The following is a 23,523-nucleotide window of genomic DNA, read 5'->3' as shown; positions in this document are numbered from 1 at the left end:
TTTCTACTCACCCCCATGCTGAACAACACTCTGGAGTACTTTTTTGATATCTCAAATGCATCTGGAGATCTGGGAGGCTTCTTGCTGTCTGCTGACATTCAAATAATGGAGGTCTATGGTGCCCGAGGCAGAAAGGTCCATAAAAGTCCACAAAAAACATGTCAATATTCCTCCATACTGCTCGTCCAATGTATTCCAAGTGTCCTGAGTGGGTAGCATCCAGAATTTACTCGAAACGAAGTCATTTAGAATGTTTTTAGAGCATAAACAGTAGTGTATAGGATTTCCTGAAAGCGCGCACATGCGCGCTCACGACGCTACGGAAGCCGGCAGACCAAACCAGATGAAAGTGCGCATTCAGCGTCTGCTCTGCCAATAATGCAAGCGTAGAAGAAGAAATGTGCTGTTTACCTGTGCAAAGAAAGAAACAACGAAAGAAAAATGTCTGAGGACTTCAGTGTTGAGGAAGAGCATGAGTTCTTTGCCGAGCTGAATGCGCTGGTTTGGTCTGCCGGCTTCCGTAGCGTCGTGAGCGCGCAGGTGCGCGCTTTCAGGAAATCCTATACACTACTGTTTATGCTCTAAAAACATTCTAAATGACTTCGTTTCGAGTAAATTCTGGATGCTACCCACTCAGGACACTTGGAATACATTGGACGAGCAGTATGGAGGAATATTGACACGTTTTTTGTGGACTTTTATGGACCTTTCTGTCTCGGTCACCATAGACCTCCATTATTTGAATGTCAGCAGACAGCAAGAAGCCTCCCAGATCTCCAGATGCATTTGAGATATCAAAAAAGTACTCCAGAGTGTTGTTCAGCATGGGGGTGAGTAGAAAATGAAGGCTAATCATGTTTTGGGTGTACTATTCCTTTAAGAACAAAGGATGTCATTTGGTTTGGCTCAGTGCATAGGGGGGATACAGTGAGAGAGCCCCTGGTTTCTATTCCTAAGTGCAGTGGAAGATCTGTGGTGCTGTGGGCCCTGTGAAATTTGCTATAAGGCTCAGTGTTTTGAAGTACAGTGAACCCTCATTTATCGCGGAGGATACGTTCCGAAAAGAACCCGCGATAGGCACAATCCGTGAAGTAGAAACCTTTATTTTTTTACAGTTATTATACAATAAAATACTCCATAAAACATTGAAATAAAGTAACAAAAACTTTTTACAGGCCCAAGCATTTGTTTAACAAATAAAAGTACTGTGTAAACGTTTGTTGTTGTTGTTTTTTTGTTGTTTTTTTGACAAATAACTACTGTACTGTACTGTAAAATAATATAGTTATGAATAAATAAATAATAATTTTAAGCATCAATACGAACTGAAGGGTTAATATTGCGGGGATCAGCACCGCCCTGCCGTGACAAGGACAAATAGTGACTCACGTGTGCAGTATAGTACAGTATTTCACTGCTGTTCTGATTGAGTGCAGAACGTTTTGTCGACATTATGGTTTTTAGAGAAAGAGAATTAGCAAACTTCAATTTGGAAAGTGGTTTTACGTACGTGTACAGTACTGTACATATTAAACCATAACGTTATTGACACACATTTGGGAGAAAGCGCGAAGAGACTGAATGCAGAACACAATGCACGATGCAAATCTGTGAAGCAGCGAGACCGTGAAAAGTGAACCACGTTATAGCGAGGGTTCACTGTACTTGGCAATTTAAAATTAAGATCTGACAGTACTAGTAAACTGTTAATGGGTCACCTCCAAAATAAACCAATTCAACACAGAATTGATGGAAAATATCTGGTTTTTCTAAGCTTTCACTGTGAAATCATGCTTGAATTTCTTTTAAGACTACATGCTTTTTTGCCTGGGAAACCAATAAAAGAGGCCATGTCTTTATATTGCATTATTAGTCATAAATTAATTATACACAGCTGCCTACAGATATATGTCTTCTATCTTTTGATCACTTTGAGAAAACTTTACCATGTAGAGCTCTTCTGTTGTGATCTTTTTTTTAATGCTATTTTTATTATAATAGAAATATTGTGTCATTGTTGTTATATGTTAAGTCCTAATTTTGTTGTCTTTCTCTTAAGACCCACTCACTCTCCTGCACCCATCAGAAGGAGACCCACATGGAACCATCGCTTGTCTCTGGTAAAGTCTGCAACCAATATATGTCATTTATTGCACGTCTCTAGCTGTTCAGAATTGAGGAGAGAATAAAAGAGTTTTTTTTAGAAGGGAATGCACATTCATCCGTGGTTCCCTCCAGCCGTGGTTTCAGTGTCTGTTGGTTTAAAAAGTTATTAAGGGTGTCGCTCCCAGTGAGACAAAGAGGGCAGTAATTTCTGCCTCCTCTTCCCAGCAAACCAAACAATGCCTTGGCTAAAAGTGTCATAGAAGATGATATTTCATGGCTTTGAACCAAGCTTTTTATGCTGGAGAAAATTTCTAAATGTATCCCATTCACTTGCTTTTAAATATGACTTATTGTCATCTATTTTGGTTGCTTTTAAACGTATTTCTCTGTTCAGCCACGGCCCCAGTCCTGCAACTTCCAGTCCGTGCATGAGCATTACCAGGACATGCAGAGCTCTCAAGGTAATTGTAAAACACAGACTTCCAAGGACATATTTAGAGCAAGTTTCACTCCCTGCATTTTACCACATAAACCACAGTATGCCTTAAGTTTTTTTTTGTTTTGTTTTTTTGCCTCCCTGACAATAATTCAAACATTTAGAGTTTAGCTAATTGTGTCTTTCCCATCAGGCATTTGACTCATTTCTCCTTTTTGTATTTTAATGGTCTCCCAGCCAATCAGAAGCCCAACTTTTTTGTTGGCGGGAGGGGGGGTGCAGATCAGTGACCTCATGCGTGCTTCACTCTTTCATAGACTCTTTCACACACTCAGACTGCCTTGTAATCCAAACTGCTTTACTCACGTTGGGCTAACAATAAAATCGGAGTAGAAAAACATTCAGGGTGTGCGACTGTATGTGGATGTGGGATTATTCTACGGCGGGATCTTGGTTTGTGTAGACCAAGATGTTCTTTTTTCAATTAACACAAATGTTCACAAAAACTGTTAGAATTACGAGTTTAAACACACTACATATACACTTTCTGACATTAAAACAGGCTAAACTAGTCTTTAGCAGCGTTTCATGTGTAATTCTCCGTATGACTTGGATTAAACTAACTTGGTGTCCTTAAACAAACTTCTCACAATAGCTTGTTAAACCTTTGGGTAATTCTTCCTTGAAAAGACCCTTTACTACATTACAAGTTCCAGTTGTTGTTTTTCAATGTTGGGGGGGGGTGCCATCAGCAGGCTGCACATTAGGGCAGTGGGTAGCACTGCTACCTTGCGGCAAAAAGGTCCCTGGTTTGATTCCCGGCCTGGGGTCTTTCTGCATCGAATTTGCATGTTCTCCCTGTGCATGCGTGGGTTCTCTCCGGGTACTCCGGCTTCCTCTCACAGTCCAAAAACACGATTGTTAGGTTAACTGGCTACTTTAAATTCTCCTTAGTCTTTGTGCGTGAATGGTTGTTTGTCGTGTTTGTCTCTGTGGTGCTCTGCAATGGCAACCTGTTCAGGGTGTAGACAGCTGGAGATGGGTACCAGCACCCCTCGTGACCCCGCTTGGGATAAGCGTGAGAGAAAATGAATGGAGTTGATAGGGGATGCCGTCAGGCTTAAAAGCCTCTCCATTTTTCTCCAAATCTAGAATTATTATGGCCAAACTTGTCAATTTGGCCAAACTTGTCAAACACTGTGGTTAACCAAAAAGATTATATTTTTAGTTGTAAGTGTTTTTAACAGCCCATTATGATTTACATTTTCCCACCAAAAAAGGTGACAAGTTCATGCCACACTAAAGATTGGAACACTTTCAGTTTCTGAATAGTTTTTTTTTTTTCCACCCACATCTTTGTGTCTTTTCTGTGACACCATAACTCTAGTTATCCTAGTTAACCAAAATAACATTTCTAATCCCTACATAATTTTTATTCAAAGCATGATGAGTTATTTTTCTTTTTTCAAAAGTTTCTGATGAATATCTTTTTCCTTCCTTGCAGACAGCATCTTCCATGAAGACTCTTACTACAAGTCGGAGACCAGTCTTGATCTTACTTTTAGAAACGGGACCGTTCCCAATGGAAGCATGTACAGCAGCCCGAGTTTGAGCTCCCTCAATCGTTCTCAGACCTTCATCCCGCCTTCGCCCATGTCGTCCAACCTCAGCATCCCAGGCAGTGAGCTTATGCGTCCCGACTACATCCCAAGTCACCGCCACAGCGCCATCATCGCTCCGTCGTACCGGCCCACACCTGAATACGAAGTGGTCATGCGGCAAAAGCGCAGGATGGTCCCTGCTCACCATGACCTCCACAGCCAGTCACTGCGCAGTCTGAACATCAGCAACTCCTGTGCGTATCGCAAACCAGAGGCTCTGGTGTACAGCCAGCCAGAAATGAGGGAGAGGGGCCCCTATCATGGCCCGGGCCCCAACCCTGGACCTTACACCCCACAGGTAGAGCCACTGTTATCCTGAGTTCTGACTTTTGACTTAATATTCTGGTTTAAATGAGCCTAATTGTTTTTGTTTTCTCCTCTTTAACTGTCCTTATTCCAGATCAGCTACAGTAAGCCAGTTTCTCACGGGCACCATTTGGGAGGGCCAGCCAGTTGCCAGGGCCCCTGCCACTCCCCCTGCACTAATGGTGTTGGAGACAGCAGTGGAGATGTTGGAAGCTCCATCTCCCACACTGTTAGCACACCAGAGCTTGCAAACACCAAACAACAAGGAGCCAACATGGGGAATTATACAACTACTGCTAATATGTTAAGAAACCACATCTCCCGCCCTCCACCACCTTATCCTTCCAGCTCTTTCCGGCCAGCGACCAGCACGCCGGACCTCGCCAGCCACCGGCATCGCTGCATTGGGGGCAGCAGCCCAGAACTGGTTACCCGTATGGTGCAGCTGTCAGTGAAGACTTTTCAGCCAGACAGCTCAGCTGTTGTTCATCAGTCCCTGCAGGAGGTTAGTGAACCTCTAACCACAGGTGCTAAGCACCGGTCTGCCCTGGACAAGAGGCACAGCATGGAGTTCATCAGCAGTATGAGGGGAGGTGGCATTGAAGGCTTGGCGATGAAAGCTGTGAACACTGCTCTTCATCGGAGGAATACTCTCAGAGAGCAAGTAATGCCATCCCAGCCTCAGCCGCAGCCTCAGCCGCAACCCCCACCACCCCCCCAGCAGCCAAAGGAGCTTCCTATACAGAAACCAGTCCAGAATGCTGCTGAGGCTGCAGTAGCACCACCTGCACCAGTAGCTTACCAGCATCAAAAGACTATTTCCAATGCTACCATGCTTATACATAGCAGTGAGAGTGAAGAAGAGGAGGAGGAAGAGGAGAGGCCTGAGCTGGATGTTCAAATCCCAGGACTCAATGAGAACATTAGCATCAGCGCTCAGCTCCAGGCGGCTCTGGCTAAACTGCCTAACAAACCCCCTCCAGAATACCCGGGCCCACCTCGGAATCCTGCCAGCGCTCCCATCCGTGCTCCCAGTCACAGAGCCGCTCATCACCACAACCATGATCAGGCACCACACTTCGATCAAGGACCTACGGACCACGGTGTTGGCGGGCCTGTGGCTGGAGGTGGGGCAGGTGGCGGAGGGACACTGACCAGGGGGGATCAGGGTGCAGTGAACGGGGCGGTATTAGGTCCATCCATTTCAGAACCAGACCTGACCAGCGTAAAGGAGAGGGTGAGGAAGGAGCCGGTGAAAGAGAGACCTGTGTCTGAGATGTTCTCTTTGGAGGACAGTATCGTGGAGAGGGAGATTGCTCAAAGGGTAAGAACCTTTTCAACTTGCAATCACAAAGATGCTTAGTTTTTTTATCAGGTTTTATATAAGAGAAAAAACCCTGCAGAGTTGAATATCGTAGCATAGAAGGAGAATTATTCATGTTTTTTAAGTAATTCCATTTACTGAATTCTAGAAAAAAAGGCTTTGCACATTATTAAGTGTCACATAGGTCAAGCTCATTCTGAATGGAGTCTTGCTACTCATCCTTAGTTCATGCTAAGAATATACTTTGATCTAACCCATTCCATTGTTGCTGTGACTATATGAGCAGGATTTATGTCCTGCTTAAAGATTAACCTTTGCTGTGGCAATAAGACTAACAGTTTCAAACAGGTTTTCCTCAGATATGAAGCTCCATCCATCCAATAAACTTGTATCAGTGTTAAAGGCCCTGCTAAACCAGAGTTATGGGTCTCTGCAGCTCTTCTACGATTCTCTTGATTCTGCTCTTCTGCCCATCTTGTTAGGTTAGGTAGTTATTGCAGTTCTTTAATCTTATTCCAATATTGATTAATGTTAAGTAGTACTTCAAAGATTGCCAAAGCTATGGGTATTGCTGTTTCTTTTGGAAAAGGAATAAAATCTGATCGAGCTTCCTAGTCGTGTTTCAGATAACCATCAGTTATTTTCAGTATTTATATGGTCATTTAAGCTGTACAAAAATCCAAACCACATATTCTCTGACCCAGAGAAGTGAGTTTGTTTAAACGTTAACATTTTTGCACTTTAAAGTTTTAGACAACTATTTAAATACACCAAGGTTTATAAACAGTTACATTGAAAGTAGGGCTGCAGCTACCATTATATTAATCAACTATCAATAAGTACAAAGATTAACAGGGTTATTGGATAAAATGTTGACCTACTCTGCAGATATTCAATTTTACTTGAGTGTTATTTTATGAATAAAGGAACATGTGAAAAGTAAGTGTCACTAAAATTATATAAAAGTGATTTCTTGAAAAAAATATGAAAGAAAAATCAATATTGTATTTCTTTTAAGTCGATATCATAGGATGTCTTTACCGTAAACTTTATCATTTGAATCAAAGGATGCGTTTGAAGTTAAAGAAATATGCTGCAACATCAACATCTCAAAGGCTCAGCCTTTCTGAATTAACACCAGTATAGTGAAAATAGTCACACACACAAATAAAAAGCCAGTGTAACTTGTATATTGCAATAAGGATTTTAAGAGAAATTTTATCATGAAAAACATAATGTTATCAAAATAAAATTAACCCCAGTACTCAAGTACCAAGTTATGCTATCTTTGTTCAGTTTTGGAGACAAAGGTTTTTTGGTGTTTTTAGTGCTCTGATTGGGTTGGCCTTTCAGCAAGCGCCATGCTTTAGAATATGTATACTATCCCCTAAATAATATTCAATTATTTAAATAGTTGCTGTTTGTTTTTATTGATAGGAATTATTTTTGCAAGGTTATTATGATGACACTTTTATGCTTAATTGCTTATTACTCGACAGGTTCACTGGCTTCCTCCCACAGTCCAACAAAAGATTAGTTTTTAGTTAACTGCCTTTATTGCTATCAAGGTATTGATAGTGTTTGATTAAGAATTGCAATTAAAAAGTATTTCTTATAATTAAGTGCCTTGTTACTCCCAAGGAAAGAGGCTAATTATGTTTTTTTTTTCTACCTTAATTATACTTTTTGGGGTGAATTAATAGTGTCTGTTAGTCTTGTTGTGAACAGTACATTTTGTACCTCTGTACTGATCCTATGGCAGTGCAGTTAGAACTATTATCTGTTGTTTACTTGCTGTTTCAAAGCTTCTGATTGGCAGTAATCTGGGTTTCAATCCATAATAATGCAGCACCGGCCTTTGGATCCCCACAGGCAACCAAAGGCCCCCACAAATCCCTCAGATTATCCATCCAGTTGGGCGTTGTTGTGAGACAGACACAGAACCTGAGTGTGGCTATAGATTTAATGTCCTGCTCTGTACAATTGAATTAGATGCAGATTTTGATGTTTTCGCTTAGGGAGTTTACTCATGTCTAAAGCTGCTCACCCTTATATCTACCTGATGGCTTATCTGATATGCTGAGGCAATCACCTCCTGACCCTAAAAACCCCAAGCCGTTGTTTTGGCTGTCCCATAGAGGATGAAGGAGGCGGGGCTGTCTTGGTGGTTTAATAGCATCGCAGATTAGGGCCAAGTAATCCCTAGTGTAAGGAGGGACTCTGGTATGTTGTTCAGAATTTGGTGACAAGAAATAAAGAGTCTGTTCGACACAAGTGGATGAGCTGTTTCTAAGAAGGATAGCTGCAGAGGTAAGCAAAAGCTAGAAGAGACATTTCAAAGTGTGAAGGTAAAGGTAGACATGGCCGGTGTAGCAAGAATTGATCCAAGCACCTGGTTCTGCTTGTGCGCATGCGCCTACACAGGCTGTTCGCATTTGCTGCCAGTCACCATGACACCTGGATTTTCCTCTCTCTTGAAGACGCTGGAAAGACAGAAGATGTCGGTGGACTCCATGAGGAGGCCGCTGATGATGGCGGCGCTCAACGGCCTTTACGTGGCGAGAATGCCCGTCGCTAAGAATCAAGGGGAGGAAGCTGCCAAGTCGACATCAGACGAAAGGGTAAAATCTCCACTTTCCTGCAACCTTTTTGGTACTTATTTCTGAATCTTAAAGCTGTAGAATGACATCCTTTATGGTGGTTTTAGTTGAACGGGATATTCTCTTTAACCGTGCTATTTCTAGAAATGCAAGATGTTTGTTTCTTTTTTGACTGGCATCATACTCAGTCTGCCAAATATGCAGCTCTTTACATTTAGGTTTTCCTTTCTTGTCCGGAAGTTTGCACTGTTTTTGATTTGAACTGTTAAACCCAGTTTTTGTCCCTGGCCGTCGCCCTAAAGGGGTCTGTGAGACGCCTGGCCCCAGTGCAGCTTAACATCTCTGGGCCGACTGCTATGTAAAGAATGTGACCTGGGAGATGGTGTGTGAGAAAGAAGAATTAACCAAGACAAAACCATCCTAATAGACACATGCTGCTCTGGTTGGTGATGAACGCTCCAGACTTGGGCGTTACTTTAAGTCATGGTTATGAAGTCTACATTTAATTCAGAAACACCCTGGACGTCTTTTTATAGATATTATGTGAAAAAGTAATACCTAACCTCTGACATCTCATTTTTTAGTGTGAAACTTTAGAGCTGAAGCTGGAGGAGGACCGGGTCTTCACAGAGTACGAGCAGGTGCCCAAGAAGAGGGCCGACTGCCTTCTCACCACAGCGACTTTGCCTGAAAACGCAGAGAGAAATCGCTTCCGCGACGTCGTCCCGTATGAGGAGAATCGGGTGGAGCTGGTACCCAACAAAGAGAACAACACAGGCTACATTAATGCCTCACATATCAAGGTGCGTTGAAAACACTGAGGGTAAATAGGAAAAACTGGTTTCAATTTAAAACACAGCATCTGCCTCAATGTGATGCAATTCTAGTCGGCCCACCTGATGGAAATCATTTTGACATTCTGCACAGAATTCTAAAAGAACGAAGGCATTGTTCACAATTCAGCAGAAAGTTTCATGTTTTATGCCTTTCACCTTTTTAAAGTAAAAAAATATATATATTAAACAGCTTTAACAGACATTATATGCTTACTTATATATTTTTTGAGGACCAGGTTTCAGGAACACATAACTGCTAATGTGAAATTAAGGTCGTTAAAATCTTTTTTAAACACATGGTCTCAACACAGAACAACTTCGCCTAAGACAGATTTCCTGATCCTTTTTTCCATGTTCTATTTTCTTTATTATCTTAATTATTTTTAATACATTTGTATTTATTTTATATTTAAAATATCATGTTATTATCTAACTTGAAATTACTTTAATTATGTTTCCTTATTTAATTGAATTTTATTATTATTGTTGATCTTATTTTGTGTTTTATATATCATGTATTAGTATAATATTTGGCAAATAATTGGATTTATTCATTGTGTTAATCCTGTTAATTATCTTTATATGACTTTACAATCCTATTTTATTGTTCATATATTTTAATAATTTTATCGCCTTAGCTAACAGTGCCATGACCGAAATCAGAGCTTTTATTACTCTGTGTGATGTTTTATACCTCATGCTTGTGCTCATTTCATAAAACCTAAATCCAAACCAGGAAGGAACTTATTAAACTGTTGTCATCTCTCATCAGTTAGATATTCTTTTAAAAGAAGGCATGAAATGTCGCCAACAAAGTTTGTTCTGGGCTCCAAGTTCTTGGAATTACTGACAAATGTTGTCAAAACTTCTTTTGGTAACTAGAGCTGCCCTTATTTTATTCATGCTAAATTAAAAACAGTGTGTGCACATCAAACTGAATGGAGTTGCTCTGTAATCCTCTCACTTCTCTGCTAGTAACAAATGTCTCCCTCAGTGTTAAAGTACTTGTTTATTCTTGAAGATTCAGCTAAGATGTGTCTATTGTGTAATGGCACTACATTTTTATAAGATATCACCCTTTCGTTGTCACTTTGTGCCTTTTTATCATCATTAAAATAGTTCAGAACATCAAGATTAAGAAAAAGGAACTTGGGTTTATATCATTTTTCTATACTGCTCTCTAGTGGTGGCTGTCAGTATTTTCTAATTGATCTGCTCGTTAAAAGTTAGACTTTTTCTTCTACCGTAATCTAAAGTTAGTCTGACCCAAAGAAGTACGTTTTTTTTTAAAGAAAATAAAATTTTTTTTTAGGTGTTCTAATGCTCACTAATCGGTTGTGTGTTTCGGCTCCCAGGTAATGATTAGAGGTGAGGAGTGGCACTACATTGCCACCCAGGGTCCTCTGGCCAACACCTGTGGAGACTTCTGGCAGATGATCTGGGAACAGGGCGTCAATGTCATCGCCATGGTTACTGCAGAGGAGGTAAAGCCGCATGAAAGTGTATTTTTTAATGTTTGTTTTGCATTTGCATCATTGCACCCACAGTCTTCAATGTTCTCTATTGGGATTTCAAGTGATAGACCGACAAAAAATAACAATAGTGTATGAATATAAAGAGAAGGAAAGTCAGGGTAAACATATTTCTTAGTTCAAAAATTTAAAATTGTTTTATATTTATTTATATTTGTAACTAGGAATCTTTATGGATGAAGTTTTTTCTTTTTTTTGAGCTGCTGGAACTTCTATGTTTTTCCTTATTTGGATCGATTGCTGGTCTCAATGGATGTAGAGCAGCTGTGATTATAAGTTCTTAACTTTACAAAGATTTGGAGCTAGATTAAATCTCGACTTTGACTGGACCAATGTAACAAATAACTGCTGTTTGATCTAAACTAATAAAGCTCATGTAAAGTTTTTGCCCTGCTATAAGGTGGACTTCCTACCCAGCAAAGTCCTTTGCCATCCCAGGCTTGTCTCCTTGCAGGATTGTCCTTTATACAGATCCAGCCGTCGTCCCATCACCTCAGACCAGCAACTCTGTCCCTGCCACTTTTTATATTGCAGCCGCTACCAGGTTTTATAGCTAGGATGCTTTGTGAAATATGTTCATTTAATTTTCAATTAGGTAAAAAACATATATCATGGTCAGAATCTTGTCAGATTCTCCCATCTCAGCGGTCGATCCCTGCCACATGCACAGCATCCTTTACAGATCTGATTTGAAAAATTGTTTAGCTCTGAATTTCTTTAACAACTTCTTCTCCGTTCCTTCCCTTCATGTTCTGTCCAGGAGGGTGGCAGGTCCAAGAGTCACCGCTACTGGCCCAAACTGGGCTCAAAGCACAACTCAGCCACTTACGGCAAGTTCAAGGTAACCACCAAGTTTCGCACCGAGTACAACTGCTACGCCACCACAGGACTGAAAGTCAAACACCTGCTGTCGGGCCAAGAGAGGACAGTTTGGCACCTGCAGTACACTGACTGGCCTGAGCAAGGGTGTCCTGAATATGTTCCTGGGTTTCTCTGTGAGTGGACCTGACTCATGAACAATACTTTTACTGATGTCTAGAGAATCAGCCCACCACTAGAAATTCTTTCTTCTCTCTTTTATTTTCAGCCTATTTAGAACAGATTCAGTCTGTGAGGAGGCACACCAACTCTATGCTGGATACCTCAAAGAGCCTTAACCCACCAGTTGTGGTGCATTGCAGCGCTGGCGTGGGTCGAACCGGCGTGGTGATTCTCGCTGAGCTCATGATCAGCTGCCTGGAGCATAATGAGGTGTGTTTATAATAACAGGGACTAATGTTCTCAGATAAGTGGAAATAAGCATTCATCTAGTTTTTAGAGGAACTTGTACGAATCTCCATGGAAACACAAGATGTAAAATACATCAGGAGAATTTATGGGAATTTTATGTTGCATTTTAACATGATTTTTTTTTCTTTTTTCGTTTTAGCCAGTGGAAGTTCCTACCATGCTGTCAGAGCTGAGGCAGCAGAGGATGCTGATGGTGCAGACCATCTCCCAGTATAAATTCGTCTACCAGGTGCTCATCCAGTTTCTCAAAAACTCCCGCCTCATCTGAGTCTGTTCAGTCTTACAGGAGATGTACCCTGATTACGAGAACGGTACTCGCTTTCCTCTTTGTGTACATAAGTGGGATTGAAAGCAGATTGGGATTGAAAAGTAAATTCTCTCAAAAAATGTAAAAGAATTTAACTGCTCCTTCGTATCATATTCAGATTTAACTCTTTGTTTCGGCCGCATCTTTAATCTGTTTTCTTTTTGTTTTAAGCATATATGTAAATGCATTATTTCCGTGCAAGTCAGGTCAAAAAGCAGCTCATCGCTGCGAGTGTGAATGTGGGAGATTTCTCACCTCCTATGTGTTTGTAAAAATTATTTTAAAAAGCCAGTGTTAGAAGTTATAATATGCTGCATAAACAGTAAATGGCAGCAGTATTATTAGTTTAAACTACATTTTCACTCTTGTTTGCCAAATTGAGTATAAATGTTCTTGTGTTTTTTTTTTTTTTTTTAACGTAATATTGACAAATATTTACTACCACATTGTAACAAATGTTTTTATTTATTTCTAATAAGACTGTGGTCACCTTCTCTTCGCCATTGGCTGGCACGCTGTTCTTTTGAACTCGTCTTAATCTTTTTTCTCTACTTTTTTATTAAAAGATTTCCTGAGATTTCATACATTTTAATGTAAAGATTTGCCAGTTAAAAGATTTTGTTCTAAGCCTATAAGAAATCTGCACTGCAAAAAACTGAAATCTAAATAAGTCATTTTTTCTTAAAATAATTGAATTTTTTCTTGAATTAAGGAGGTATTTGAGACACTTTGCCAATAGAATGAGATAATTTAGATATAAAATTTGAAAAAAAACAACAAACAATTGCATTGTTTTATATCAAGTGCATATCTTCAAATTATCTTATTTTAGGAGTAGAGATACTCATTCCATTGGAAAATCATCTTATTTATCTACTCAAATTAAGGGTAAATACAATTAATATGAGAATGTTTGCTTATTTCTAGGTCGTTTTTGCAGTGTGGTACATTTCAGAAATAATATGTAAATTTTTAACACATTTCAAAACTTTATAGTGATTACAAATGGAAGATAATGGATGGTTTTTACTTTATTTGTGCCTTAAAAAATGGAATGTGTGGATTTCTTCAATACCAGATTTATAAATTGATATTTAAGAAGTTGTATTAAAATAAACAAAAAAAAATCTTGATCTTTTGTTTTATTAAGATAAGTGTGAGGAACAAAATATTTTGCCAAGAGTGAAAAGGAATAAAAAGTGTTGCCCATAAAACCCTTTAATAAACCTTTAATCCATATTTTTCTTCTTTTCTGAACTGAAGCTGTACTAAGTCAACCATGTCAGCCATTACATTTTACATAAATATTTTATATAGTTTTCTTTTTATCGACTTGGTAACCTTAATATACCGAAACATAAACTATGCATGCATTTTAACATTTCTGTGTATATGTTTTACGTTACGTTCTCAGATTTGTATAAGCTTTAAACACTTTTGACATTCAAGGGTTTTTGTTGCACTCCTTTCCTATTCAACAGTATTTACCACACTGCATTCCACAGTTTGTTTTCTATTTAAATTTGTCCCACCTTCCATTTTTCATTTGTTTTTAAAAAAACATGCAAAATATACTTCAGATATATGTACATAGGTTTTGTATATGCATTTTGAGTGCATTCAGTTGTGTTTCCTCTCCCCAAACATGTATGAAACTGTTGTACTTGCCTATTATGCAATAAAATCCTTATTTTCTTTAAGTCTGAGGCCTTCCCTGTAACATTTTGTGTGTTTTAGAGATTGTCTGACTTGATTTAAAACCTTACTGTGGTTAAAGATGGTCATTTTATTTTAATGTACATATTCCAAAAAAGAATTACAAACAATCCACTGGACTTTATTTCCAAGTTTGAAGGTGTTTCACTTCCCATCCAGGAAGCTTTTTCAATTCAAAATGTAATTTAATGTAAATACATATTTATTGTTTAAATGTTTGAAATTTTTCATCTTTTCTGTTCTACAGGAAAATTGGAACTTAAATCGAAACTGTTTTCACACAAACAATCAATATGTATAACCAAGTCATACTTACTGATTGCAGCACTAGGTGTTCCTGTCGCTATTGCAAAGAGTTGAAGTAACCCCTAATAAATGGTAGCATTATACCAATCGCTTAAAGAGCAGTCAGAAAAGTGCCTTTCCCCTGGATTGACCAATGGGAATAGTGATTTTTTACTCCAGGGAACATTGCATCATTTCTAACATTGATGTTGAGTTTTGCACTCGCTGTTGTTGGGCTTGAATGCAGCAGATGAGCTGTAGAAACTAGAAAATCTATGTGTGCATTGCTCTGAAGCCAAAGGGCACATGAAGTTTGGAGCTTTGATTCTGCTGACAGTGAACTGATTGTGTAGGTTGCACCCTTATTCACTCAGCCTCAGATTTTCACGCATCTGCAGTAGCAGCCTGCATGCAGAGGTTACATGCACTTGCAGTTATGTAGAGATTAAACATCTAACTATAATGCTCTGATGTAATGCTTTGGGCAATAGTGTGTTTGCCAATAGTGTAAAATAATTTCTTTATGATTTTATGACCTGGATCTTGCTAAATGAATGAAAAAAACAATATTATCCCTATGCATGATTATATTTTTTTAAGATAAAGATTTTCTTTTTGAAACTGTTTGATCTGGAAAATGTCTAGCTGGATGTGAGGCAGACCACTGGACAGCCCAAAAACCTTGCACTGGATGCCACATATCAAAAAACATCCTCACATCTGAGGAATGTTCAAACATAACACTCCTGTTTCGAGCCGGTACCATCGGGTCCAGATAAAAACAGATTCTTGTCTATAACAGATAGTAGTGGTGCTGAGGGAAAGTCCGGTTTTCTCAGATTCTGCTTTGAAATTGTGTTCTCTTAAAAAAAGGCAACGCTGTGACTACATTGGAAACAGATAAAGAAATTAAATGGTTGAAGATTTTATTACCGGTAAATGAAAAAGAAAACATATTTATTTCTTTTTAACTGTTTTATCATAAGAAGCAATAGAGGTTGATGCATAAATGCCCCCCTGGGTGGGCATCCCCTTTTACTCCTCCACACCCTATAAGCCCTAAATCAGCAGAGCATTCACCCTCAACTCATTTGCAAGAAAACTAAATGCATGTCATTTAACAAACATTGGGTTTGTTTACCTTCCCTTCAGATGTGGCCAGTGTGTCCTGTATAACAAAACAGACTGACTACTTGAACGGTTTTAACATTGAAAACTATTCCCCTCCAGTGCAATATGTGCAATAAAAACACTTTTACTCCTTCAAATCCTTACAGTGGTATACAGCTATACAGCTAGATAACTGTGTAAAACATAATTTGTTGTTTTTGTAACTTTCTTTAACATTAAAACAAATCTCCCTGCTCTTCAAAGTTTGGATAAAAAAAGTCACAAAGCTTTCTTCACTTTTGTCCAATCTCTTTACGCAGGCCTCTGAGGAAAGGGTGATCCTTTCCATGGGCCACCTCCATCACAGCCATGGCCTGTTCAGTGGGAAAAATAGAAGTTACTTCAACATCCATTTGACGTTATTTCACATATTTTCCCCATGTAGTTATATCGAAATTGTGACAGCTTAAGAAATTGTGGTGATTTCCTAAATTATTGAAGTTAATTTTGACGACACAACATCCTCACCATGATTTTAAGCCACTGTTGTTTTTCTTTTCAATCAAGGAATAAATACACAAATACTAATAGGCTGTAACAAATACAAAATTATACCAAAATTGGTATTAATATTTCCTGAGGAAATTCTCCCAGTAAACTAAAGCTAGACGTCAGCCAGTATGAAAATAGGCCACATTTCAGTTTAAATTTAGGATTGTTAATTGATTACTCTTTTAGATAATATTTCTCTTTGTAGCTTGCATTATTGTTTCCCTTTTTTATGGACACAACTTCAATAGCTAAATCTATTTGAACTTTGTATCATTTTATCTCTGTATAATGAAAATATTTTCCAAATACAAATAAATAAAAAACAGCTAGATGATAAAACAAGACAGAATCTAAATGAAAACAGCTCGTTAAACCTGACTGCTTTGTGGAAACATTGTATATAAAGTTAAATAATTTCTACAAGAAAAACAAAACAACACATGATGAAGTTTGATCTAAACGCTTAGAAAGACACCCTACCTTCTTGAGAGCCCTGATGCCCTCAGAGTGGCGCTCTATCATCATGTAGATTCTACCCATCTTCAGGTACATAGAGGAAACATTCAGCGAGTAGGGGGGGTAGAGCTTGCTGGATGCATTACAGAGACCATGCAGACAAAATAAACAAAATATATTAAAGAATATATATATATATATATATTTACATTTTAATTCAAACAATGGGAAATATTCCACTAACAGTTCTGGCAGGTGTAATGCACCAAGAAATATTGCAAAAAATATATAATAACTTCAAATCTGTTTAAAATTTCGAAAGCCTGTTTGGTTTTGATGAACCCATTAATTGAAACATGTTTGTGTGTTTTTATATTGTTTTTTTTTAACCTGCTTATTTCATAAAAGTGACAAACTATGAAAACTTTCTGAGAGTTATCAATTTGAGCAGAAATGTTTGTAAGAAAAAAGAATACAATCTTTTTTGATGCCATTTTTATAATAAAGAAAAAAACCAAAATACAAACAACTCTCATCCTCACAAGCCTACTTATATAATGTTGGAATTTAGGTTGCTAAAATAAAAATAATATTAAGAGCTAATGCAGCTAAAAATGATTAATTGCTTTAGCGACTCTTCAAAAGTATATTATATACATAAGTATTTTTTTCTGATTTTACTGGAAAAAGTAAAAAAGATCAACATATTCAGATCATTTTCCTTTTTTTTTTTAAATAATCAAAAAATAAATACGTTAAAGTCTAAGTTTGAGACTTAATATAAAATATGCTCTAAATATACGAAAAACCACATTTACTTTCTATTTTTTGTCTATTTAATCCCATTTTGACACACTGAGGTTTGTTGTTTCAATGCAAATTAAATTTAAATTTAAAAACTATTACAATTTGACAAAACAATATAAGCTGCTAATAAGACTGCAAATCAGGACCCCTGCAGGTAAGCTGTTTTATTAGTTCCGAGTAAAATTAATTTAATATCATTCCCATTTTTGGACAAGACAAAAATATAGTTATGTCAAAACTGTGCATCTCTTTGCTCTGCAACCTGTAGGTTTTTGTTCCTTCTTACCTGTAAGGTTTTAGGATCTTCTGTCCATATCGAATAGCTCCATCTGCATCCTGCATGTAAATGCAAACCCCCATGGCCTGGTACATCATGTGGAGCATGTAGACGTTGGAGTCATCGAACACAGCTCCCATTTTCTCCAAGCTCTGCTCACACATCTCCAACAGCTCACTAGGCGGTGCCACTGAGTCAAGGATGCATTCACACAAAAAAGCTTCACAAAAAAAATATAAGAGTTTCTATTATGTCTTTTCAGTAAAAGAACTTTGTAGAAATCAAAGGATATTAGATGAAATCAGGCAACATGTCATTTTAAATGCAAAACAAATACTGTTTTTCAGCAGTTAAAGATATTTCTGATGTGCTTAAGGGCCCGGAATTCCCTGACTGTGTTCCTGGCGTAACGGATCATGTTGTTGACCACATGTGGCTCGAATGGGTCTCTCTGCTTACGAACTTTCAACTTTTCCTCATCCTGTGGATGAATAAAGGAGACAGAACATGTGAGAAAATTCTCATATATCATCAAAGCACTAAATACATCATTTACAGCCCTCTCCACAGCTTTTTTATTGTCATTACACTATCACAAGACACTGTCACAAGTACAGAGCAATGAAATGAACTCTCTGCATTTAACCCATCCCCTTGGGGAGCAGTGGGCTGCCATTGTGGGGCACCCTGGCAGCAGTGTGGGGTTAAGGGTCTTAGTCAGAAACCCAGAGGGGCAGCTATGGGAGTGGGGCTTGAACTCAGAACCTCTAAGCCACTTCTCCCCTAAACATTTCACATTTGGCCAATAATTTAATTTTCTTTGGTTGTCTAGGTATTTCAGCCCACTAATTTGTATTTTTTGCTATTGTGGGGTTTACATATGAGGCACTGATGCTATTTTTGTTTACTAACTCCTTAAAATGGATAAGTTAAACAAACTTTAATAAGGTACATTGGAAAAATGATCCCTGTCTGCACTAAAATGTTTGACTCCTCTGGAAACGTAACCACGTTTATGGTCCATGTGTGTTTTCCCGGCAGGGACACTGAGAAGGGTGGTATGGAATGTGACATTTTGTAAAACTTACTCAAGAACGATATAGCATTAAAGCTTCTAGATGTATTTGTCAGATGTTACCAAATTGTTACAGGCGTTGCCATTACATGTGGAGGCTTACATTTTATTTTATATTTACTTTTCAGGGGAGTGTTGGCCTAGTGGGTTAGAGCAGTGCACTTGTGCTCTGAGAAGGTTGCAAGTACCTGGTTCAGTCTCCACAGCCTCTACTATGTGTTCCTGAGCAAAACCCTTCTCCCAACACTGACTGGGCATCCAACAATGGCAGCCCACTGCTTCCCAAGGGGATGGGTCAAAATGTCAATCAATTGTGGGACAACAAAGGGATTTACATATATTTTCATTCTTTGGGTCTTACTTTAGACTTGGTTTTGCATTCCAAGCAGTCACAGGTGAAGTAATAGTACTCCCTCAGCCTGATGTTTCGATCATCAGTTGGATATAGGAGGTCTATGTAGCTTATGAGAACCTAGAAAGGAAAAGATTAAACACAATTTCCACATGAGTAAATTCCAACTAACTTGGTACTCTCTGGTTATTCTCCCAGTTATTCGCCTTTTTAAAGACACAAACATTTTCTACTCTTTATTTTTATTTTTACGTACAATCAAGCAGATTAGTTTGCTAAATATAAATCAGGGTTCTTCAATTTACATAAATGTTATAAGAAAACTAAAACAGGATCAGACCCCCTCTAATGGCAGTCATGCCTTTTCCTCACTTCATCTCCAGGCTTCATGTCCTGCACCGCCCGGACTTCAGCCGTCGTGCAGTTATACGTGACTATGACGCTGGGAAGACAACTGTGGTTTATAAGCGCCACACTGTGGAGGAAAAACAGTGTAAATAACTGCGTTGGTTTCCTAAATGAGTTAAAACAGAAGAAGGAACATTAAACATTGTTCACTTAAATAACATGATGGTTTTAAAAAAACTATTTAATGATAGACTTCATCTTGCCCTTGTTTTGACATTGTCACCTTGTTGCAGGGTACATCATTGTTGTTTTACAGCCAGGCGTATTATAAAAACAGCAGTTCTGCAGCGTATGAGATAAGCTGAAAGGAAAACATATTTGCAGAATGCTAAGGGGCTGAGCAAAATCAGTGTGTGAGCAAAAAATACATGGTGCCTGTAATATATTGGCGTTGTTGTGGGTGATAGACAAAATTTGGATGCATTAGGGGAAAGACATGCAAACAGGTTAAGTTGTTTTAAGGAGTAAATTACATGTGCTATTTGGAGTGTAGTCCTTAAACTATGCAGATGGAAGAAAGGCTGATAACTATTCTGAATAGTATATCACTGATAAATATAATTTATTAAAAGAGCTCAAAAGAGATAAGGGGAAAAAAATCCCTCTTACTGTGAGTCGGGGATGCATTCTTTAAGTTGCATCTCCTTTAACGTCCCTTTACGACTTCTGTCATTTTTTTTTTTTTTGAGTGGCTAATGATATTTAATCCTGCTTTGTGAAAAAAATACAACATTCAGATTTGGTCATTATTTTGGATTTATTTGCAATCGGAATTGTTTCCTGCTGCATTAATTTGTGCCTGTCACACAGACCTTCCCGACAGTCCAAATATGCTCACCTGTGCACCTACTCTCCCCATAATCCATCATTGCACCAATGCTTCCATTCTGGTCACAATGACTGGATAAGTGTTTGCGTACAAGTTTACACCTGACTTTTTTATAATAGATGCAAAAGCTGTGCCTGCATTCACAGTGAGGTTTAGTGAATTGCTTTGCCATTGGTAAGTATTTGTATCTGCATATCCTCCACCCATAAATCTGCATGCGTGTTCAATAGAATAAGGCCTGCTTACAGTATTTTTAATGGTACACACCCAGAAAGGATTGCTGCTCCTCTGATTTTGCACATGGAAATAACTTTTTAACGAATATCAGCGTGCTTTTTCACATTAACCTTTTGGGGGTCAAGCCTTAAAAGTACAGTGCAGTCATATTTTCCTTTATACTGAAATTAGCTCTTCCAAAGTTCAATTAAATTCAGTGATGTTGAAATTTTAATCCAGATAGTTGGGTGTTTTTAATCTGGTTGTAGGGAGCTGCATAACAAGAAAAATGTCAGGTGTATGCAGTAAAAAAACAACAAAAAAACTTCTACAACTAGTTTGATCATTTTTTTATCTTATTTTTTTAATCTTTCTTTTTACTACTAATTTTATCATGAAATAACCTTAATATCATGTTAGTGAGTGCACATAGTATGAGGCTTGCTTCTTACTCTGGATACACTGCGGTTCCAATGTGGGAAAGTTCATCATCTTCTATTGTAAAACCATTACAGGCAACCTGTTAAATACAGACAGTTGGAATGGATGAAAAAATGAAGAATTGAGCTGCTCACCTATATTAAAGAAAGTCAATAAATGCATATTTATTTTTGATACCTGAGAAAAGAGTGTAAGCAAGTCGTTTCTGTCAGGCACCTCCAAGTGTTTGGGGTAAAATCGATGGAGTCCAGCAATATCAGCCTCAGTCCTCTCTCTTTTTTCATTGTCTTCATCCTCTAGATCTGGTGCAGTCAGGGAAATACAATACCGGTACTATTTCTATTTTCTCACCAATTAACTCTATTGATGCTATGTAAAGCCTAATTTAGCAACACAATCTTTTTAATTTAGTCATTCGTTTTATGTAAACCTGTTGAAAGGAATGTTGCTTTCGCTTAAACAGTGGCTTGTAAAAAATCTTATGCCCATTGAAATTGACCATTTGTTGTCATATTTCTATATTAAGCACCTTCTTTTTGTTATGGTTCTTATTTGTTGTGTCTGAGTTTTCAGTTTTCTGTTATCAGTTGTTTTTATTTTCCATAATATTCTAGCATTCTTTGGTTACTCTCTGTTGCCCCCTTGTGATTGTTTTCTTTCCTCTTGGATTCCCTCTTGCCAGTTCCACCCACACCTGCTCCTCATTCAGCTCGTTAGTCCATCCTTTGTTTTGTTCTCCTTAAATACTTCACCTCTGCAGTCTCTCAGTGCTGGTTCCTTCTCTCGTACTCGTCTACTCAGCTCATCTCCCAGTGGCTCCTCAGGCTCGTTTTTTTCCCTGATGTCTCCATGGTTTTTAATTTGTTAAACATTTTAGTTAGATTTCTGGATTTGTACCTCTGTTTCCTTTGTTCTTCAATTAAACCTCTCAGAACTCATCTCTGCTTCACTCGTCTCTGCATCTGGGTCCTCAAGCAACCTCACCACCCATTCTTGACACTTTTTCTTCTTTGTGAAATATCTAAATATCTGCATGGTTATCTAATAATTTGTTTGGTTTTATATTTGCACTGGGATTTTAAGGTGTATGAAAAAGGGTAAATTTAAGTGTACAGCCACAATATTTAGATTTGTTGATTTCAAATGTTTGGTCACATCTGTCACATAAAATCCCTTTTAAACTCACAAGTTTTTAGATATTACAAAAAAAAAAATTAGGAAAAGCAATGCAGTACAACATCCTTTTTCTACAAGGCGAGTCCTAAAGAGCTTTTAGCCCCAGACTTGGCATACAGCAGTTTAAAATAAGACCTCTCAGGTCTTGTTGTCATATCCCTACACATTTTTATTAATAATCGCTTTTAAGTTTAGACACTTCTTTAACATGTTAGCAGCATACTCTGGTAATTTCTAAGTGTTACAAGAAAAAGTGTTTAAAAAGATGCCAAAGGAAAAACTACAAACATTAGCGCTTTAGACATACTAAAAAACATATACCTTCTGCAAAAACAGTTTTAACATTTTTTTTAAAATGTATAAAGATAAAGGTTGAGTCTGAATCTTAAACATTTAAGCCTTTATCATAATTTAATAACAGTATTTACTTACGTGATTCCAGTTCTTCAATTAGTAACAGCTTCTCTGAAACACATCGCTCTTTCATCATTTTCTGCTTTGAGATAAAAACATTTAACATTAATTTACCTCTGGAAACAAACTATGTGCTTAAAAGGGATTTTTTTAAATAATTTTTTTTTTTTTTTTTTTTACAAATTCCTGTTTTAAAAAAAAAGAGGCCAACCTTCTTGGCGAGGATGCGAGCCACCAGGCGGGTCGTCTCTGACGGACACCAATTCTCTCCAAATGCATTCATAGCTGAACACTCCAGTTTGTGCATGGCCCAGTCTCCTTTCTTCACATAAGCACAAAATACTGTATATCAGACAATATAGAAGAAAAGCTACGACGGTTTGTGCATAGAGTTTGCCCTCACACTATACACTTTAAATGGTAACACTTTACAATAACATCATAATCCTTATTTATAAAAAGTAAAGAGACGATTTATTAATAGTTAACATATAGTTTATAATTGTTTGATAATTTATAAACTGCATCTAAACCATTTATAAGGTATACAGTTTATTTCTTAGGTTTATAAGGTCAATAGATCATATTGCCCTGCCATGTAAATTTATCCCTAACCCAAACATCAGCAAACTTAAAACCTGAACCTAGCATTTATTGTCCTGTCATGTTGGACTTACCCTTACTCTAACATCAGTAGGTTTATTACCTTAATTTTACCATTCATAAATGGTCTATATCAAGGTTACATATAAATCAAACATTAATAAACTATCTGTTAATGTTAATAAATAGTCTTCTTGCCTTTTATAAATGATGGTTATAAAAGCTATTGCAAAGTGTAACCCTTTAAACATTATAAATCATAATACATTCTTTTTTTTTGTGTTTTTGAGATTACATAGGTTGTTACTGACAGTAAGAATTAGGGATGCACGATATAATCGGATTTTGGCCGATATCCGATATGCCGATATTTTAAAACTCATGTAGCCGATAACCGATATTGATACT

General features: G+C 37.9%; 2 protein-coding genes across 3 annotated transcripts in view; one reads left to right on the top strand and one right to left on the bottom strand.

Moving 5' to 3' along the window:
* ptpn14 (protein tyrosine phosphatase, non-receptor type 14) overlaps window positions 1–13,139 on the top strand; it is a 48,993-nt gene extending 35,854 nt beyond the window's left edge. Inside the window, exons 11-20 of the mRNA XM_015372922.1 lie at window positions 2,060–2,120; window positions 2,501–2,567; window positions 4,047–4,501; window positions 4,604–5,833; window positions 8,314–8,454; window positions 9,018–9,236; window positions 10,625–10,753; window positions 11,562–11,796; window positions 11,889–12,052; window positions 12,231–13,139. Coding sequence (XP_015228408.1) covers window positions 2,060–2,120; window positions 2,501–2,567; window positions 4,047–4,501; window positions 4,604–5,833; window positions 8,314–8,454; window positions 9,018–9,236; window positions 10,625–10,753; window positions 11,562–11,796; window positions 11,889–12,052; window positions 12,231–12,359 — 2,830 coding nt within the window. The 3' untranslated portion in view covers window positions 12,360–13,139. The remainder of the gene's footprint in view (window positions 1–2,059; window positions 2,121–2,500; window positions 2,568–4,046; window positions 4,502–4,603; window positions 5,834–8,313; window positions 8,455–9,017; window positions 9,237–10,624; window positions 10,754–11,561; window positions 11,797–11,888; window positions 12,053–12,230) is intronic.
* Window positions 13,140–14,206: 1,067 nt separating this feature from the next.
* smyd2 (SET and MYND domain containing 2) overlaps window positions 14,207–23,523 on the bottom strand; it is a 12,196-nt gene continuing 2,879 nt past the window's right edge. Inside the window, exons 3-12 of one of the 2 annotated variants that reach the window (XM_015371622.1) lie at window positions 22,724–22,834; window positions 22,531–22,594; window positions 21,100–21,224; window positions 20,934–21,001; window positions 19,401–19,503; window positions 19,038–19,148; window positions 17,962–18,082; window positions 17,611–17,785; window positions 16,542–16,650; window positions 14,207–15,883 (exon numbers count right to left, since the gene is read on the bottom strand). In XM_015371622.1, coding sequence (XP_015227108.1) covers window positions 15,803–15,883; window positions 16,542–16,650; window positions 17,611–17,785; window positions 17,962–18,082; window positions 19,038–19,148; window positions 19,401–19,503; window positions 20,934–21,001; window positions 21,100–21,224; window positions 22,531–22,594; window positions 22,724–22,834 — 1,068 coding nt within the window. In that variant the 3' untranslated portion in view covers window positions 14,207–15,802. The remainder of the gene's footprint in view (window positions 15,884–16,541; window positions 16,651–17,610; window positions 17,786–17,961; window positions 18,083–19,037; window positions 19,149–19,400; window positions 19,504–20,933; window positions 21,002–21,099; window positions 21,225–22,530; window positions 22,595–22,723; window positions 22,835–23,523) is intronic. The other variant, XM_015371631.1, reaches the window with a different exon arrangement.

Source organism: Cyprinodon variegatus, unplaced genomic scaffold (assembly GCF_000732505.1).
Source record: "Cyprinodon variegatus isolate N-32 unplaced genomic scaffold, C_variegatus-1.0 Scaffold4, whole genome shotgun sequence".
In the NCBI taxonomy this organism is placed as follows: Eukaryota; Metazoa; Chordata; class Actinopteri; order Cyprinodontiformes; family Cyprinodontidae; genus Cyprinodon; species Cyprinodon variegatus.
The sequence above is the reverse complement of the archived record's forward strand: the minus strand, read 5'-3'. Positions and strand labels throughout refer to the sequence as shown.